Below are 19,418 nucleotides of genomic sequence, written 5' to 3' on the forward strand. Positions count from 1 at the left end.
TGCTCTCCACATAGTAAGATATCAACAATACATTCGTCTCCTTGCTGCACTTCTTTTAAGTATTAGTATTTACATGAGGTGAAAGTATACCATTAATAATGAATAATATAACTCACAAACATTTCATCTTAATATGTGCAGGTGCTTTCTGACTTGTGTCAGGTGGAAGTTGGATAAGAACATTCAGTTGTGTGCATGTCTTTTGTATTCTGCACCACCATGTGGGCCTTATTGTTTTCCCTCCATCTGTCCATTGTGGGTCCTCAGGGTGCTGCAGGGCGAGTACAGGAGGCTCAAGTGGAAGCACGAGGAGGCGGCATCAGTCCCCATGCTCACTGAGGCTGGAGAGGGCGGCCCAGGTTCACCCACAGCGGAAGGGCAGCAGGATGAGGAGCTCCTAGCAGAGGCACGGGTCCTCCGGCAGCACAAGACGCGTCTGGAGACTCGTATGCAGATCCTGGAGGAACACAACAAACAGCTGGAGTCCCAGCTGCGCAGGCTCAGGGAGCTATTGCTACAGGTACACCTGTGTGAGAGGCACGCAGGTCTGCTGTTGTGACAGGAGTACAGTACAGTAGATTTACAGTAGAATTAACTAATAACTTCTTAAAAGTTTCCTGGAAAAAAATATGTAATGTGGTACTAATTACACTGAAAATAGAGACAAAGAAATTGTTTCACTGTTCGTATTTCACTTAGTAAGTGTTCCCAGAGGAAAAAAAAAATGCTCCATTTTAACTCAAGTAAGTGTTAATTTATTATTTATCATCATTTATAAAAATGTATTCTTCACATATCGTAAATGGTTTGTTTGCCTGTATATATGTATATATTCAAAAGTTATTTAAAAAAAAATATTTTGAATTTGTGGATCCATAAATTAAAGCGTGACCATAATTTGTTATAGATTGATAAACTCCACAAGTCAAGCAACTGCAACCATAAAATGTTGCTTCTTCTTTTTCTTCTTCTTACCCAGGAGCACCACATCCCCTCCTACATCCCTCTACTGTGGTGCAAAGTTTAAGAATAATAAAAAGGGAGGAAAGCAACAGCAAAATGAGTGGCTGCTTTTGCTGAGCTGCCAATAATTTTGAAAAATAACATCTTTTCTGAAATTAGCAACTCCGTGGAGTCATTTGTCAGGCTGTAAAGTGTTTCCTGCCAAAAAGAGTGTACATTTGCCCTGTCTATAAAGTACAGTACATGCTGTTGTCCTTTTGAGACTCAAAACTATGTCATTCCTTTCATTTGCCAGTCGTGAGAAGGTCATTTACATCATCAACAGGAGAAACATCCAAAGATTAAAACTTAATAAACATAATAATAACGCTACAGGTATTAGTAGATCAGAAATATCCCACAGTATAGTGGCTATAGTAGGCCTGTCAGCTGAACTCTAGTGTGTAGTTTGAATAACAGTTATGGACACTTTCAAGTTCAATGATTTTCACATTTGTATGCATACATCAGGTAGCACAGTACTTTATATGCATTCAAGTACAAAAAGCTAAAGGTATAAGAAATGTTCAAAGTAAGAACTGCACCAAAAATGTAAAATTGAAAGTTGAAAGATATGACATTGCAAGATGGTAATACCAGTAGCAGGAGTACCAAAAAGTTAAAAAAAAAAAAAAAAAATTAATAGAGATGATAAGCATTAAGATACTCTGGAGGATAATATAAAAGGATTTTCTGCATTCTAAAGGAATGATATGAGTAAGAGTTTCAAGTAGAGTGGAAAGTGTATCAGAAGGAGTACTGAATAAAGGGAAAAAGGGAATGGTAACATGTCAAAGCCTGGGAAATTGCAATGGAAGTAGACATAAATATTGGGACAAGTGGCCATTGCACCAACAGGGCATACTAAATACTCAGACAGCTTTGCAGCCATGACACCTTCCACTCTTCTGGGAAGGCTTTCCACAACATTTTGGAGTGTTTTTTTTTTTTTTTCATTTTTCACCATTCGTGCAGTAGAGCATTTGTGAGGTCAGACACTGATGTTGAACATGAAGATCTGGCTCACAGTCTCTGTTCCAGTTCATCCCAAAGGTTGATGGGGTTCAGGTCAGGGCTTTGTGTGGGCCAGTCAGGTTTTTCCACACCAAACTCATCCAACCATGTCTTATGAACTTATGCTTTGTGCACAGTCATGCTGGAATAGCAAAGGGCCTTTCACAAACTGTTGCCACAAAGTTGGAAGCATAGCATTGTCCAAAATGTGTTGTTATGCTGAAGCATTAAGATTTCCCTTCACTGGAAGTAAGGGGCTGAGCCCAACCCCTGAGAAACGGGGGTATGTCTGTATATTTTTGTCTATATAGTGTAGTTAGACAAAGTAGAAGGACTTAGTATTCATCTCCTTTCCTCCCAGAATTAACATCACAGTTCATTTCCTCTGCTCCTCTGTTCTGCTCCTCTGCTCCTAGCAAGCCCCCCCCCCCCAGACAGTTTACCCAGTTTCACTGCAACTACTGACCTCACTCACTTTTAGATATTCCTACAGAGTTGCTAAAAACACAACGAATGGCAGGTTATATATATGTGGTATTTGAGAATATCCTCGAGTGTTACATATGCAACTTTGAGTGCAATTTGAGACCTTACTTCACTTCCGTGAGTGTGTTTTTTACGGTGCTGCAGTATGCAGTGTAATTCACTATCTTTTTATCTGTCTATCAAAGCACAAATCACAGTAACCTGATGGTATTGTGTAACAGCTGTTGGACAAAATTGGCTTTTTAAAAAATGATTCTGTTCAGAGATTCCAGTGGAGGACTGATGGCTGAGTGCCATTAACTATCACATTCCTTATTATGTGAAAGGCTAAATGACTCTGTAGCCTGAAACATGATGGATACGAGCTATTATTTTAAGTGAATGACAATCAGTCTTTCCTAAAAACAGCCCAAAGATGACTCAGAGGCCAATGGATCAGAACCATCAACCCTGTCTTCTCCTGTGTCTGGAGGGGGTCTCCACAGGGAACCGGCCAGCAGAGAGACCACTGACACTGAAGCAGCAGGTCAGCGACATGCCACCAGGATCAGATGTAGGCTTGATATACAGTGCCTATAAAAAGTATTCACCCCCTTTGATGTTTTCCCATTTTCTTGCTTTTATAAATGGCAGCATACTCAATATAATTTGGATTTTTTTTGACGAATGTGCAAAAAATGTCTTTAATATCAAAATAGAAACAGATTTCTACACAGTAAAGTCAATTAATTTAAGATAAAAGATAATAATGTAATCAAAAATTTTACTTTACTTACTATTCTTCTTTACAAAACTGCTCAAGCTCTGTCAGGTTGCATAGGGTTCAGACGTGAGCAGCCCTTTCCAAGTCCAGCCACAAATTCTCTATTGGATTAAAATCTGGCCTTTGACTCGACCAGAACATTCACCTTGTTGTCTTTAAACCTTTTCTGTGTAGCTTTCTCTGTATGCTTCAGGTCATTGTATTGCTGGAAAATAAATCCTCTCCCAAATCATCATCCTCTTGCAGACTGAATCAGACCATCCTCCAGGATTTCCTTACATTTTCTTGTATTCATTTTACCCTCTACCTTTACAAGCTGTCCAGGGCCTGTGGCTGAGAAACATCACCACAGCGTGATGCTGCCATCACCCTGTTTCATGGTTAGGACGGTGTGCTTGCGGTGATGTGCAGTGTTTGGTGTCCGCCAAACACAGTATCTAGTCTGATGGCCAAAAAGTTCCATTTTGGTCTCATCAGAACAAATAACTTATTTCCAGTTGATCTTGTAGTCTCCTGCATGCCTTTGGCTTTTGGCATGCCTTCAACAGCAACTTTCTACCATAAAGCTTTGACTGATGAAGAAGCTGTTGCCTGGGTTCTTTGTCAGTCTCCCATTTCAGCTGCTGAAGCTTTTAACTGCTTCATAGTAGTCATAGCTGTCTTGGTGGCCTTCCTCACATTTCTCTTTCTTGCACGGTCATTCAGTTTGTGAGGACGGCCTGCAGATTTACACATGTGCCATATTCCTCCTGTTTCTTAACGATGGATTTAACTCCAGGAGATATTCAGTGAGTTGGATTTTTTTTTGTATCCATCTCCCGACTTATACTTTTCAATAACCTTTTCTCTGAGTTGGTTGGAGTGTTCTTTTGTCTCCATGGAGTAATTGTAGCCAGGAATATTGATTAACTCGTGACTGGACCTTCCAGACAAAGGTGTATTTACACTACAATCATTTGAGAAACATTAACATTAACAACCAGTTGGCTTGACCCTTGCTGAATTAGATCAGTCATTATATATGCTTAATAAATTGACATTACTTTGTAGCACTTTGCCATTAAAGATGTTTTTTGTACATTTTTGTCCAACATCCAAGGGGCAAAGTGCCTTTTTATAGGCATCGTATACATGCATAATTAATGTTAAATCATCCCACATTCCATCCTTAACCATCCATAGAGGTGTTACGTTCTGTGTGTGTGACAGGAGATGACATGGAGCACGAACACGATACAGTGCTGCAGCTCCAGGAGGTCATCGAGCAGCTGAGAAATGTCTTCCCTTCGGAACCGGGTGAGTTGGTCTGGGCTGCATGGATCGTAACACCCAATCCTTCAGAGACAGGCTCTCTGCTCCTCCACCATCCGCGGAAGAGTGAGAGATGAAGAGGAGAGCAAATATGTACTGCTGTGGGTCGATAGTTGGGGGGAGGGACAGGGAGATGAAATGGCAGGGAGGTGGAGAAAGATAAAGAGAGACAGTAGCTAAGAAAGACAAAGAGAGCATCAACGTCGCACGCTTTGCAAACTGTCCCATCCCATTTAAAATGCAATCTGCTGGGCAGCCCAAAGTCTGTAATTTGAACAAAGAAAGAGATTATTATAATTAAAGCCTGTTTAGTTAAAACCAAGAACACTCTGTCTTGTGCATGTGTTCATGAAGTTGTCAATTCCCTTTTTTATGTTCTTCTTTTTCCTACTTTCAGGCACCACATCACACATCTAACCCTGAGTGGGTCTGGAGGAGCAGAGTGTAAGCCTGAAAAGACAGTTGATGGCAGAGGGATGAGCTCCAGATGGTTGAGGTCAGGTCACTATACACCAGGCCCAGTGACCACTGCAGCAGCTATGATAACCAGAGCTAACCCTCTACCGGAAGTCTGTGCACTAAAAGCCTTTTTCATGCATACTGCTGAAGGCTCACGCTGATGTCCATTTGGCCAGGCTGTGCTTGATAACTTCTGTGGCGCAGCCTGACACCATTTTAACGAGCCAAAGGAAACTAATGTTAGCAGCAGGTCAGGGAGAGACTAAAGTAGAAGGGAAAGGCCCAGCCAAAACACTGTGCTTACCAGTATCTGTGTAGTTGTTCGGAGGTATGAAGCTTTATGTCAGTCCACAGCACAAATTGGACCTTCAATGAAAAGAACTTTGAAAAATGCAAAAAGGAATAACAATATCCCCTTGTTTTGTCAGAATGCCTGTATCTTCAGTGTTTGTGTTTTTCTTTCTCCTTGAATGTGTTATCATGGTTATTATTTTGGTTTTCTGAAGGGAGGTGGTGCGTTAAAGCTTGCTAGTGTTAACTAGATCAGGGCTGGGCTGACTGCATTACATGTGGCTGCGTGGTGCAGATTGTCGGGGAGTTAACAGCACCCACAAAAAGCTTATTTACTTTGTGTGAGTGACACATCATCAGTTAAATCCATGATTTATTTAAGACAGCCAAAGTGCCCGCTAGCACAGCGCCTCTGTATGCACACACTGTGTTCCTCTAATCCTCTCAAACTGTTTGTCACTCTCATTGCTTGTCTCTCCTAAGTGAGCCCTTTATCCTCATACAGAACCACTTGTACTTGCCGTCTGTGCACACACATACACACACATCTGCTGCTACATCCATGCTCCCTATTGACAATGTCCCCTTCCCTCACTGTGAGCAAATGGCTCCCTGCATGATCAATATGCACTGTGCTGCATCACTAAATGCAGACTTCCAAAAAAAAAATTGAGATCCATTACATCTCTGGCTTGCGGGATTCAGACAGAATCTCAAGTTTTGAGCCAATTTGTATTATGACTGAAATTGGGTTTTGTTGAGGAAATGTCTGCCGATAAAAATCAGCATGTAGGCATCCGCCCTGGAATCTTTGGGCTCTCCTGCTGTGTGCAGAGAAAGAGAAGGAAGCAGCTCCAGGCAATAGTGCTGCCAGGCTGAAACCCCTCTTTCTCTCTCTCTCTCTCTCTCTGTACATTCCTACACTGACGTCAAGCCTAGTAATCTCCCCTCTCCATGATCTCCATGATAGTTTTCAAAATAACAGTAGCTATTGAGTGTACATGCCTCATTTTCGCTCTTTAATGCATACTTAATTGCTTTTAGATTTGCAAAAAGACGAGCGTTTGGATTGGATTTGGCCCTTTCGTATCGGGGTCATTCAGTTCTAAACATAGCACAGTCAGTTAAAGCCTTAAGACCAAACAGAATCCATGCAAAACAAGTTAGTCTTTCTGGACTTATTTTTATGTTTTACATTGAAGGAAAGTGGTTGCTCAAGCGTAGGTTTGTTTGTCTGTGAGTCACTGGTCAGACCTGTGGTTAATTTGGTGTAACAGTAAAAACAGAAAAGTGTTGATCACAGCACATGAATATCCATTCATTGAAACCAGCTAAATAGGGCTTTTGAGGGTGAAACCATGAAACTGGGGATGCTTGAAGGGCCTAAAGATCTGAGACAAGAGAAGAAAGGTAGGGAAAAAACACAAGAGAGAGATCCACTTTGATGTGCCTGCCACAGAAAAATCTCCAGAAGCAAGACAAGCAATTGCCTGAAACAAATAAGCTGTGGCTCTGTGTGTTTCTCAGCAATCATACCACCTGATTCTTGCAGAAAAGACAGACACATACACAGAAATTCATCCTAATCCTTAAAACGATGCTCTGGCCTCACATACATGAGTTTGAAACCCATGTGCTGCATTCATTACGGGCGAGCCCTCCAGGCACACAGCGCTCACATTTTGACACCATCCCCCTCAGCACTCGCTGGTTGTTAGTTTTGATACTGTTGCTAGGGAACTGCCTCCAAGGACGCGGTACCACAGGTTTGTGAGTTATAAAGGTGATGTGCCGTTCATCATACAAATGCTAATAGCCTTAAGGGAAGCAAGGGAGGGCGTCACTCACCTCTTCTTCACTTCCACCTCCACTGAAGCCTGTCAGTTGCGTAGCTGCTAAAGATAATCATTATCATCTGTTGAATCGGGCTCTGTACTGCTGAAGCTCTCACAAAGTCAGAACAAAGAGCAGCGGCTTGATTTATGGGTGGAAGAAAAACAGCCTTGACAAGCAATGTTTATTCATCCGTGTTTATTTATTGGTATTCACACATCCTGTTACATATTGGCGATCACCCGGCAGCCTCACACTCTTATCTACATACTTTTCATGAGGGTACACAAACTGATGTAACAGTGACAGCGTGTGAAAGAGAAGAGAAGAGGAGGCATTCCCCACAGGACTGCTTGTCAACATTTGTCGTGTGTATTTTAAGATCGTATAGAGGAGGCAGATTGGAATAAATGTCCTCGGTGGTTCAACGACAGAGTTACGTTATCGTACACATGTTGTCCCCGTGTTTAACTCTGCTGGTTTCCGTGCCGTCTAAATCGACTTTAATGGTCGTCCAGCTTGTAGGAGAGTCAACTGGTGAGTCTCTTTACGCTGTGTGATCATCACTTTGAGGTCTGATACATACAGAAATTTCCATACTGGAAGTGGTTTCCTATATTCCCCATGCACACTAAGACATACTCCGCTCTCTGTGGCGTGACTTAAGTTGTTTGATTGAAGAAAAAAGGCTCTCCACAGAGGCAACTTCCCCAGAGGACACTGCTTTCGCTCTCCAAACTTCTCTTACTGCATGTAGCCAACCAACACACTACCGGCGCCGTACATTACGCTCCCGCCGCTCCCGTGTCACACCCTCCGTGGTAGCGATTATGCATCTAAGGTTGTAATAGGGACACGTGTGCGCTTGTGTGTCGTCTCTCACAATGAGGCAATGAATCATCTAACCTCAAACATGGTGTTGATAACACTAACACACACATTTACACACAGTCATACCCTGAAGGTGAAATAAAGGTTTGTCTTTTTTTTAAATCACCATTAATATACCTCATTAATCATTTCATATGTTTATTGTTTAATGGGTTTGGTTTTATGTCACTGTCCAGCACTCAAACACTTCTTGCTGTCTTTTCTCTGGAGTTTTTAATCTGTATAAAAAGTTTTCTGAGGAAAGGCTTTTTATTGTAATAACAAGTGGGTTACTGGCTGCTTTATACTCTTTGTGTACAGAAATAAAAACTTTGTATTTGGCAATCTGTCTGCCTGGGCTTTTTTCATGTGCCTGTTCTTTATCCCTTTGAGGACTGAATAATGAAAACTTAATGAAGAATGATGCCAAATGTGGTTTATATGCTGTTTATATTCATTTTTCTTCGTGTGTTTATATTTGGATTTGTATGTGGTGGAATCAGTGTGTCTTGCTGAGACTTGAGACTTTGCTTCACTTCTCTTTGCTCATGTTTCAGTGCATCCATGTAGCACACACTTATTTAATAACTTCATGAAAATGTAACAATAATAAAATTTGCACTTGTGAACAAAAAAAATGTTCTGACTGGTATTCTAAGAACATTTTTAATCAGTAAACACTATTACATTGTTGGTAATTTATTACATTTTCAAGTCTTTTATAATATCTTACACAGATAATGTTATACTGTGTTCATTTTCAGCCCAGAGTTCAACATTTTGTTTTAAGAACGTTATATATATATTGGAGCTGAAATATCTACGATTGCTAATTGCTTTGAGTACCAAACAGCCAGATACACATGGGCAGAAACTCATGAACTTGGAACAACATCCTGCCCTTTTTGAGTGGTTGATGGACTACCTCCTTGGGAGACCACTAAATGTCAGGGTCCAGAACTCCAGGTCAGAAAGGCTTCTGAGCAGCACTGGAGAGTCAGGTAACTATTCACTGAATCTTCACTCTTTATTTGACAGATTTCCAGCAAAACACTCATGAAAACAACCCGAAATCCAATAAAACATCTTTCAGTAATACTTAAGTTTAAGGGATTTTACATAAGCATTCATAACATCTACATATATGAACTACATAATACTTGATATAAACATAGATAACCACTCATAAGTTTTGCTCTGTGTGGGTGGGTTCATTTCCCACTCATAAGGTTCTTAGTTTAATGAATCTTTGCCAGATAACAAAGTACGACATGCCATCTGGTATAAAGGTCAAATTCCATATAAAGCCTATAGTTTACATTTGCAGTCATTTTTCAATAGGTTTGCATAACACTCCAGTCCTCCAGTTAATTGACTTGCAATATTTTTTCTTACTTCATTGTATCATCTGTCAAAAATTATTACATCATCAGTTTAAAAAAATGACCCACCTGAACAACGAAAAACAAACAAACAAACAAACCCCCCCCCCCCCCCCCCCCCCCCCCCCCCCCCAAGTTATTACATCATTGGGGTTTATTACATTTTTGACTCTATTTTTGTATTATTCTATTCTGACTGAGTGCCACCGTTTCCTCTTTTATCACTGATGGTTTTGTTCTTTGGGGTTGTGCTTGGGCCCAGTGCAGCACTTGATTGGCATTTAACCTTTCTGCCCTTATCGCTCTCTGATCTCTTGCTCACTACATTATCTTTGCCTGTGCCGGTAGGCGTGGGATTGCTGTCTTTATCTGTTGCTCGATTATCTGGTGCACTCTGCCCGTCCTCATGAACCACTACTCTCTCCATATTTTCATTACCTAACCCCCCTCTACTCTCACTCCCACTCTGTATCTCTTTACTACTCTGCTCTGCTTTCACATCTGGATTTTTCTCTGCTTCTGCATCATCCACTCCCTGTGTCTCAGCAGAGGCTAGTTTCTCTGAGCTTTCCTCTTCTTTTATTTTGCTGTTTCTTGTCTTCTCATCTGCTTCAGTTTTTTCTTTAGTGATTTTCTGTGAGAATTTCTTTCTCGCCGCACCCTTCTCCTGCATCGTATCCCAGTAAGTCTTATTTTGGCGGGCATGCATGGAGCGCATGGTCTCACCCAGCTTTTTCAGTTCCTGCCGAACAAAGGGTTTGAACTTTGGGTCCAGTTTCTCCACCGTGTCAAAGTCCCTCCGAGCTTCATCCACATTGCACAAAGCGGCGTGTGCTCGTGCCCGCTGGTACACCGCTTTAAAGTTACCTGTGGAGAAATAGAAAGAACTGAAATACTGACATATAAAGACCACATGAGGCAGCTGGAAAAGAAACAGGTGGTCAGCAATAATAAAACTGGCACGCATTAAACTAAAAGTTAAAGGTAAGATAAAGTACCAGAGGGTGAATGAAACAGCAGCACTGAACCAGCGGTGATATGGGCAGTGAGATGAAATAGAAGGAGAAAGTTGGAGAGAAGTAAAAGCAGGAAAAAGGAAAGCATAAGAACAACCTTTTCATCAGCCTCAACTATAAATAATTCAGTCATTGCAGAAACGAAAAGAAAACAATGAATTCATTTTTGACTGTGATGGCCATGGGCGGGCGCCAGGGGAACGAAAGAGAGACTCAGCAATGCGACTGTGATTGTTTGGTTCCTGCTTTCTCTGGTAAACACAGAGATCAAGGAATGTTGCAGTGTGAAGGCAGGCACTTGCTAGGGGCCAGGCATCTGTACTAGCAACAGATTCTGATATTTTTAAGCTAAAAAATTAAGGTGTGAAGAAAAACATCAAAAACAGAGTTTATTATATATATGTGTACACATACACTCATGTACCTATTTCTTTATCACGTCTCTTTCTGTTTCCTCCTTTCATCTTCACTCTGACATGCATTACCTTTATGCTTCTTCAGCAGCTTGTTGTTAAGCTCCACCACTTGCTGGTATTGTTTGAGCTCCAGCATGCACTGGCACAGGTTGAGAGTAAGCGGAAGACGCACTTTCTCCAGAGACTCCCAGTCGTCTGCCTTTTGGTCCACCTGTCGCGCAAACAGAGAGGACAGCAAGGGTGGGATTTAGGGGCCATGAGGATGAAGGAGGTGGTGGTGGTGGTGGTGATGGATAGCAGAGGAAATGTTGAAAAGATGAAACAAGAATAAAAGAGCTTGAGAACAAAAACACAGGTGAAAATGTCAGCGCGAATGATGAAGAAGACTAGATTCTGAAGATGACAGAGAGATGAGGTAACGGGTAGAGGACTGTAAAAATAGGGTTGACGAGATAAGGGAGTGTGTGTGTGAGAAAGGCGTGAGGATGTGAGACAGCCAGGTGTGGCAGGAGTGGGGGAGTTTAAGAAAAAGAAAAGAGCGTTGTCACAGTGATATCTCTGTGGATAGCTGTTATTTTTAGTGCTCTTTTCTGCGCTCTTCACTTGCCAGCATACCAACAATACCACAGCTGCTCTTTAGTAAAAAAGCAGCAGTGACAGATGATTATAGTTTACGGACCACAATCCCACTTTCTGGCACATTCAATCCATAGTCTGGGCTGTCAGTTGGTTTGCATCATTCCTACGACCATCCGGACAATCTTTTTGGTCATTAATTTGACAGAAAAGAACTACATGTATTAAACATCACTGTGCAATCAATTACACTTACCATATTCTGAAGGACGTCCACATATTCTACGGCCTCCTTGAACTTTTCTGAAGCATCTTCAAAGTGCTTTTCCTTGATGAGGAAGTTTCCTTCGTTCTGCAGCAACATGACCAATCGTAACATCTGCTGCCAGTCCTTCCCCTCTGTTTTACTGGAAGCATTTGGATTGATGGCAGAAGAGCGTGCTTCCTCTTCATTACCTGTTCTCTCAGGTAAGAGTCCCTCTTCAGAACATTTGGATGGATATTCTTCCTTACCTTTTTCTTCTCCTGCTTCATCTTTACTATCTGTGGTTACATTTTCATTGATTTTTTGTTCTCCTTTGTTTCCCACATCTTCTTCTTCTTCTTCTTCTTCTTCATTTTTATTATCCTTTTTCTCCAGCATGTTCCAATACTTCTCCTTCTCCTCCCAATACTTCTCCCTCATGCGGTCTGACAAGGCCCTCAGCTCTCGACTGACAAGAGAGGCCAGAGTGACATCCAAATGGGCCACCATGTTGAAGTCTCTCCGTGCTTCCTTTTCATTCCACACGGCAGCGTGAGCCTTGGCTCTCTTGTAGTAGCCCTTCACACAGTCTGAGACAGCACAACAGAATATTTTTTTTTTTTTAAAAAAGCATAAAAACAGAGTTGTTAATGTCTAGCCTTGAGATATTCAATAATAAACCTGCTCTGTCTGCTGAAGCTGAGGTGGCCATTTGTCTGCATCTGGGAGAGTGTAGATGTGTACTGTCAGTATGTATATTTCTCATCATCACTGAGTTTGTTTTGCAAACTCAGCACTTATATGCTGTATATTTATTTCCTTGCTACAGCATTATGTCTTAAAGCAGAAGTTTGACATGCCTAATTCGCAGAAAGGCTGGAAGCATGGAGAAACATCTACCCAAAGATGACAAAATTCAACCCCACAGCTCACTAATTAATGCATCATATCGTCTTGTCTTTGCCTGTGTTACAGGTGGTTTCTGTGCCTGGCCAAGCAACAGTCTGGCATTATGCTTTTTGTTTGTTTTTTTTAAAACAAGGCTTCACGCCTTCTTCTCAACTGAGTAAACCATCTACTCGCTGTAGAGCCACGATGAGCTCAGGTCAGAGAAAGAGAAATATGGTTTAGCTGACTCTGCCCAAAACCATAACCTGTTATTTTTACATTTGTTCAGGTTAAACAGTCAGACTAGCTGGTGGCCCCTTTTTTCAGTCTCTATGCTAAGCTAAGCTAACTCACTATTAACTGTAGGCTTAATAGACAGACATAGAAATGATATTGATCTTCTCATTTAGCTCACTGCCAGATGCAGCATAAATGTATTGTCGTGAACATTGCATACATCCTCACACATACACACTGTAATGGCTCTGTTTCAGCAGAACGGGCCCATGTGCTTAGTTAGATACCCACTGATGACTCAGTTTTTTCTGTTCCTCTGCATTTAATTTCCCTCTACACTAAATCTTCATTCAGCCAACATTTAAGAGATTTTTTTGTCGCCTCTGGCAAAAGCAGAAACACTGCAGTAAGCCACCATTGGGTGCTTTTCTAAAGAGCAACTGGGCTGAACGGATAAAACAGAGTAGAGTGGCTGACTAGAACTGATACAGACTACATGATATTGATGACAGGAGGAACAACACAAAGGAGAAGACGCAAGCAAAGTAGAGGGCAGAAGAAGAAAAGGAGAGAATGGTTTGAAAAGAAGAGAAATGAAACTGGAAGAGAAGCTGTAAAACGGTGGCAAAAAGGAAACTATAGACACTGAAAAGGGAGAAAATGAGACGGGAAAGTTGGAAAGAGGCCTGCAGCTTTGTGGCGACAGTGGAGCTCTGTACCATTATTTCCACAATGGTGTTGCACTCTTGTGTACAAGAAAGTGAACTCCTCCTGCCACACAGTCTCAAACACATCGTACCGGCACACACATTCCCAACTGTACACACTTCCTCCTACAGCCATACACAAAGACAAATATAAAACTGGAAATCCAAGCCGAGGGACGGAGAGTAAAACAAAGACTGCCTCGGTGGCGTAATTCATAAGGCTCTGAAGAGGGGAGTGTGCCAGCTTGTGAGCTCCTGGGATTATGCGAGTAGCCGTGGGAAGGGCAGAACAATTCCCAAGGCTGCTCAAGCTGTAAAATACTTGGTTATGTCAAACTCAGCCATCCTACATACTCACACTTAATACAGAGCTGAAACATGCAACAGTCACTAAAGCCAGCAGAGGCCTGGTACCCTCTCCTCTAAGTGTTTCACAACATTTTCAAATTAATGCTTGTCACAGTGTTCGTATCCCCATAACTCTAACTTCTTTTGTTGGTCACATTAGCTGGGAATTGGTTAGCTTAGCTTAGCACAAAGGTTGGAATTAGAAATGGCTAGTTTGGCTCTGTCCAACCCTCCATAGCTGTAGAGATGCTGGTAATCTGAATTTCTAGATTTACAAAAAGCCAAGCCAGCTGTTTCCTGCCTTTTCTCTCGCTTCATGTTTATCCGAGAGACATATGAGTGCTATCTATATTCATATCTAACTCTTGTGAATGATTAAATAAGAGTATTTCTCAAAATGATGCAACTGTGTGAAAAGTGTGGTCACTCAGCAATAAAAGTAAATTAAAGATGTGCTTCCAATAATGACGATTAAATGGCCAGTAAGGATTTAGTGGCTTCTAGACATGATGCTGCAAATTACAATGAAATACATACCCTTTACCTCACCCTTCCCTTTCAAGCACATCGGAGAACCACTAAAATGTGAACAACAACAACAATAAAGGCCCTCTCCTGAGCCCGTGTTTGATATATCCATTCTGGGCTACTGTAGCATGGCACTGCAACATGTCAGGCTACATGGAAGAGAGATATAAAGGGCTTATTCCAAAGTAAAGAAAATGCTACATTCTGAATATTATATTCCATTTCATTTCCATATATCCCCCCTAAATGCCACACACTGCACCTTTAAATCAGTCCTCCAACCAGGCATTTACCTTTGTGTTTCTCAAGCAGTTCATTGGTGTGCTCTATGACTTCATAATACTCCTCCAGCTCCAACATGCACTGGCAGTAGTTCAGCTCCAGGGGGACGATCATTCGACCCAGATTAATGTAGTCTATATCACCTGGCATCTCCTACGCACACACACATACACACAGATGGAAGTACAAGAACAGTGCTGTTATGTTTCTTGGCATCTCCTACATATATTTTAATATTTTATGGGGATTCTGTAGGTTTGAATATTTTCACACAGAGAAAACATAACATGGCTTTGGGACAGTGAAGTATCTTCTCGAACAAGCCTAACAGAGCTTTACTAGCTGTTTGCACACAGGCCAGCTATCTGAAAGCCTCCAACGTAAAACTTGGAAACGCAGTATAAAGCTGCCAAAAATCACTCTCTCACACAGAAGATTCCTTTACAATCTCTTCTCAGAAAATCTCATACACAGCTTGTTCTCCCTCCAGTATTCCTCCATGCAGTCCCCCCACCTCCAACCACCACCACCACCACCCCTAACCTGTAATCAGGGACACAGTGAAGCAGAGCAAAACAGGAAAAGAGCAATCTCCCACTGGACAAAAAGCATATCCTAAATAAAAAAACCAAAATCCTGAGAAAATTCAGAAGCCTGTACATCAGTCATTCTGTACATCACAATCCTCCATCTCATCTTTCTCCACTCGGTTGTTCACTCACTTTGGACTGGACTGTTTTCAGCAGCAGGACGGCCTCTTTGTACTTGCTGGCAGCCTCTTTGAATTGTCTCTGCTTGACCAGCGCATTGCCCTGCATGTGGAGAGTTGGCACAGTCTGCAGCTTCTCATCCTTTTCCATCATCCACGACTCTCTGTGGTAGGACATGGGGTCTCCCACCTGGACGCAGCGGAGGCAGCAGAAAAACACAACAGAAGAAAAACGTCAGAAAGAGAAAAGGTCCAACAATGGAAGCACAAGTTAATGCCAAATCGGTGTAAAGAATTGCAGTGGTGAAACTTTTTACTGCACCACATTTATTTGACAGCTAAAATTACTGTTTACTTTGATTTTTACATACAAAACACTTGATCATCTTGCATAGACTACGATGTTTTATTAGATAAGGCCCTGCATAGTCACATGGGTGTTTTCAGTTGATTAGATCTGCTCAGACTGGAGTCATGCTAAGCTCTGCTGGAATTAATTTGAGATCAACAATGATTTCTTTTTATCTTGTTGAACAAATGGGCCTGCACATGATATTATCTTGTGCATATAACGTTACAAAAATTAACATTCAAGATCTCCACAATTTATCACTCTGAAACAGGTCCATTATAGATTATTAGCACATTCACTTTAGATAGTAATGCTTTAAGTAAGTTTTGTGGGGAACACTTTAAAGAAAAATTCGATAAAACAAAAATTTTGAATGCACAACTTTTACTTGCAAGAGACTGTGTTGCTGCTTTTCCTTAAAATAAAAGATCAGAGTACTGAGCTGACAACTTGTTCATGAGAAAGCACTGTGAAACTGGAAAGATGTTAATTTACTGCTACTGCTGCTCTACTCCCTGCTGAGTTTCAAGCTTGTTCTGGATGCTATATAATTTAAAGCCCTATGACTTAGGCCCTACTTGGCCTGAGACATAGTCAGTTCTGTTTGTCATTTCTGTCAGTGGACTATAGAAAATAATGTGTAAGCGTGGCTCACATTTAGAAGAGGTTTAGATGATAAAGTAAATGTGTCTTTTTTACTGTCAGCCTATGTTAACAGATGCTAACATCTAAGAAAAGCTGATTAGTAGACAAAGTAACAGCTGAGTATTCAACACTGTCTTCTTCCTTTTCTATCCAGTGTGATATACATTAGTTTGCCACTGGTGCTTACCTGCAACAGCTCCATGATAAATATAAGTGGTTGAGGAGTTCTCATTAGCTCATCCAGCTCTGGGAAACCGGTGGAGTGATAGTGAAACATGTTTCCCATGCCACACATGTGCCTCTGGCCCTCTAGGGGGTCTTTCCCTTGAGCGATAAGCCTCATTCCCTTGGACACGATGGGGTACAAGCCTGTGTGCTGCAAAATAAACTCATCAACAAAAACATAAACCACAGGTCGTAGGGACACAGGACACACAACAGGACAACACATGGAAGCACTTAATCATAATCCCCTGGTGTTACCAGCCTGTGCCAATCAGTCCTACCAGGAGAACACAAGGGGTGACTGCAATTTTACTTGCAAATTACATTTTTTCCAGAATAACAACACTACAATTTGCGCAAAAAATATTGCACTGTTTTGTGTTTGTAATACTGAGCATGTAAGGGCTTTCTGGAGGCTGATTCATGTGCATCATAATGAGGATCAAATGCTTCCATTGCTCACTTATTAGGACCTTTTTTAGGGCCCTAATATCTTGGTGTATGTGTATGTGCAATGAAGTCTGTAGATCAACTCACAATGGCGTCACACCAGAATTCAGCCACCTCTCCAATCCTCATGGACATCAGCAGCGTCTCCCAGACTTCCATCTTGAACATCTTTCCAACAAAGATCTCAGCTGGCCTGCCAGCCAGTCTACTGTCATCAATGACTGTTCGTTCAAAGTTGTCCAACAGCGTCTGGAAATGGAAAACCAGCTGGCATGGAAGTTAGAGAGTGAAGATTAATGAGTGAAACTATTTATCAACAACAAATACTTGATCGAATACATTAAAAAATCGAATAATGGTGTGCAGTCTGTCATTATATTTTATACTTTAAATAGACTGAAATAAATAGTTTTAGTGTTGTGGTATTGAAGAATCCTTGGTGGGATTATTTTTCAGGAAGTCCATGAATGACCCCCCACGTTTTCCAAGACATCTCCGTTGAGAGAGAATTTAAAAGACCTTTTATTCAGTGGCTAAGAGATGTGTTTTGTGGGTTTTTCCAGCAGCCCTGGTATATTTAGCTTGCAGATAACAAAAATACACCATGTTTTTCTTGTCATTTTTAAGCATGGTAAGGAATTACTGCCTTTCAATTTTTTAATATATGTATATGTATGTTTGTATGTGTTTTCCTTCCTTTTACAGCAATGTTTTGTATTCCACATAAACACATACATTAGATGGAAACAAATTATTTGTCAATTCTGACAATGTGCTTCTGTTTAATGATTATTTTTAAAGCTTATTATACATGAATTATGCATATATTTTCAAAAAGTTGAATTGCACTGAGTACTGTCTTAACTCACTTGTTATGAACATACTGCTTTTCATTATGTGTGCCATATGTTTGTGTGTATTAATAAGCCTTTTCCATCATTCTGACTGTAAAATTATGCTGCCTCCACGTAACCTTCTATTTACAGCATGACAGATTGTGTATAACTGTCTGACAACTGTGTGAGCAACCGGGAATCACCTCACCTGGGAGCGAACACATACTGTAATACAGACACACAGGTAAATGGAAATTCATGCTGGCATTGTCATGGAAAATGTTTGTCACGGTGTCCAGGCTCAGTGCCATATGGCTGGATATGACTTGGAAGGGAAAAAAGTCAGCGACCAGCGGATCAGTGGAAGAACAGAAACACAGGTATGGTGCCAAAAAACATGCTGCAATTTGGGTGACCAAATGTTTGCTCTGTGTGCAAGTGCCAGATACAGAATAAATTTTCCTCACTTCATGAATAATTCAACAGAATCTAATTGAAGTGGGCAATGCAACACAGCTAAAAATAGACATTTTATTCTGTGGAGTTAATTACATCACAATGGCATTGATGCAAGCAATAATTTCCAGCCATACTGAGTTTGAACTTAGTGTTATTTAGTTTTTCAAGTTAACCATGACTTATTACCTTTGTTCCACTTGGAAAGTGTGGCAGCGGTCCTGTCCCTCCAGCCAGAATCTTCTTCCTGACTCCTGGATGGTTCAAAAGATATGTCTCTTCCATTGTCACTCTGCCTTGACCAGTACCAGACAGAACAGTGTCTGTGTGTCGAAGATGTTTTTTACCCCTCTAGGTTCTAGCTCCTGGCTCTTAAATTAGCCAAGTGGAGACAGTCTTGGCTGGTTAGCTGCTCTCTGACAGATGGCAGGATTAGGCAGGTTTTGAAGGTGGACACTTTAATCTGAGGAGCTAATCTCTTGCCTACCCCTGCGATTGGTGAGACAGTCCCTGCAGGAAGGAGCAAAAAGAGGCGGGGATGACCACCAGAGCACGGGATCATGTGGACGAGAAAGGCCCAGATCACTCTCGACCAAGTTAAGATCATTCTGGAAAGGAAGTAATCTGATGACGTGGTGATGGTTTAGTGGTGCAGCTGTGTGGCCATGATGGCAGGACTTTTTACGAGGTAGTTACGGTTAGATCATTTCTTTATAGGGCTGACACACGCACAAAAGAAAAATGAATGCAGGCTTTTATAACCTTAGTGCTCTTGGCTAATGCCATGCTGTTTCGACCGGTCTACCTAGAATTGCTGTTGGCTGGGTACAACTTGTCTGGAACACAGCAGCCTGAGCACTGATGAAGACCAGGCAGGGAGCACACACAACACCTATCCTGAAGTCACTGCATAACAGTTTCAGAATACATTTAAAGATTTTATTACAAGCTCTATAATAACTGAATGGCCTACCACCAGCCTATGTCTCAGCAGTGCTTTTTCGACACGTACCTAGCTGCACTCTCACATCCTTTGCAGCCGGCAGACCTCCGAGTTAGCACTAAAATTTCAGTAAAAATGGCATGTGGAGT

General features: G+C 41.4%; 2 protein-coding genes across 4 annotated transcripts in view; one reads left to right on the top strand and one right to left on the bottom strand.

Annotated features, from left to right (window-relative positions):
* The window catches only part of drp2 (dystrophin related protein 2), a 142,080-nt gene extending 133,709 nt beyond the window's left edge, over positions 1-8,371 (top strand). For 2 of the 3 annotated variants that reach the window (XM_046405504.1, XM_046405505.1), the window contains exons 23-26: positions 268-520; positions 2,911-3,028; positions 4,475-4,561; positions 4,974-8,371. In XM_046405504.1, coding sequence (XP_046261460.1) covers positions 268-520; positions 2,911-3,028; positions 4,475-4,561; positions 4,974-4,993 — 478 coding nt within the window. In that variant the 3' untranslated portion in view covers positions 4,994-8,371. The remainder of the gene's footprint in view (positions 1-267; positions 521-2,910; positions 3,029-4,474; positions 4,562-4,973) is intronic. The other variant, XM_046405506.1, reaches the window with a different exon arrangement.
* LOC124068635 (aryl-hydrocarbon-interacting protein-like 1) lies at positions 6,710-18,808 on the bottom strand. Its single transcript, XM_046407031.1, has 10 exons — positions 18,516-18,808; positions 17,122-17,301; positions 16,547-16,735; positions 15,376-15,552; positions 14,665-14,806; positions 12,025-12,253; positions 11,676-11,826; positions 10,913-11,054; positions 10,072-10,278; positions 6,710-6,717 (listed from the first exon to the last, which is right to left on the bottom strand). The coding sequence occupies exons 1-10, from the start codon at positions 18,609-18,611 to the stop codon at positions 6,710-6,712; spliced, it is 1,521 nt and encodes a 506-aa protein (XP_046262987.1). The 5' UTR covers positions 18,612-18,808.
* Between the last annotated feature and the right edge of the window lie 610 nt (positions 18,809-19,418).

This window comes from Scatophagus argus, chromosome 12 (genome assembly GCF_020382885.2).
Source record: "Scatophagus argus isolate fScaArg1 chromosome 12, fScaArg1.pri, whole genome shotgun sequence".
NCBI lineage: Eukaryota > Metazoa > Chordata > Actinopteri > Scatophagidae > Scatophagus > Scatophagus argus.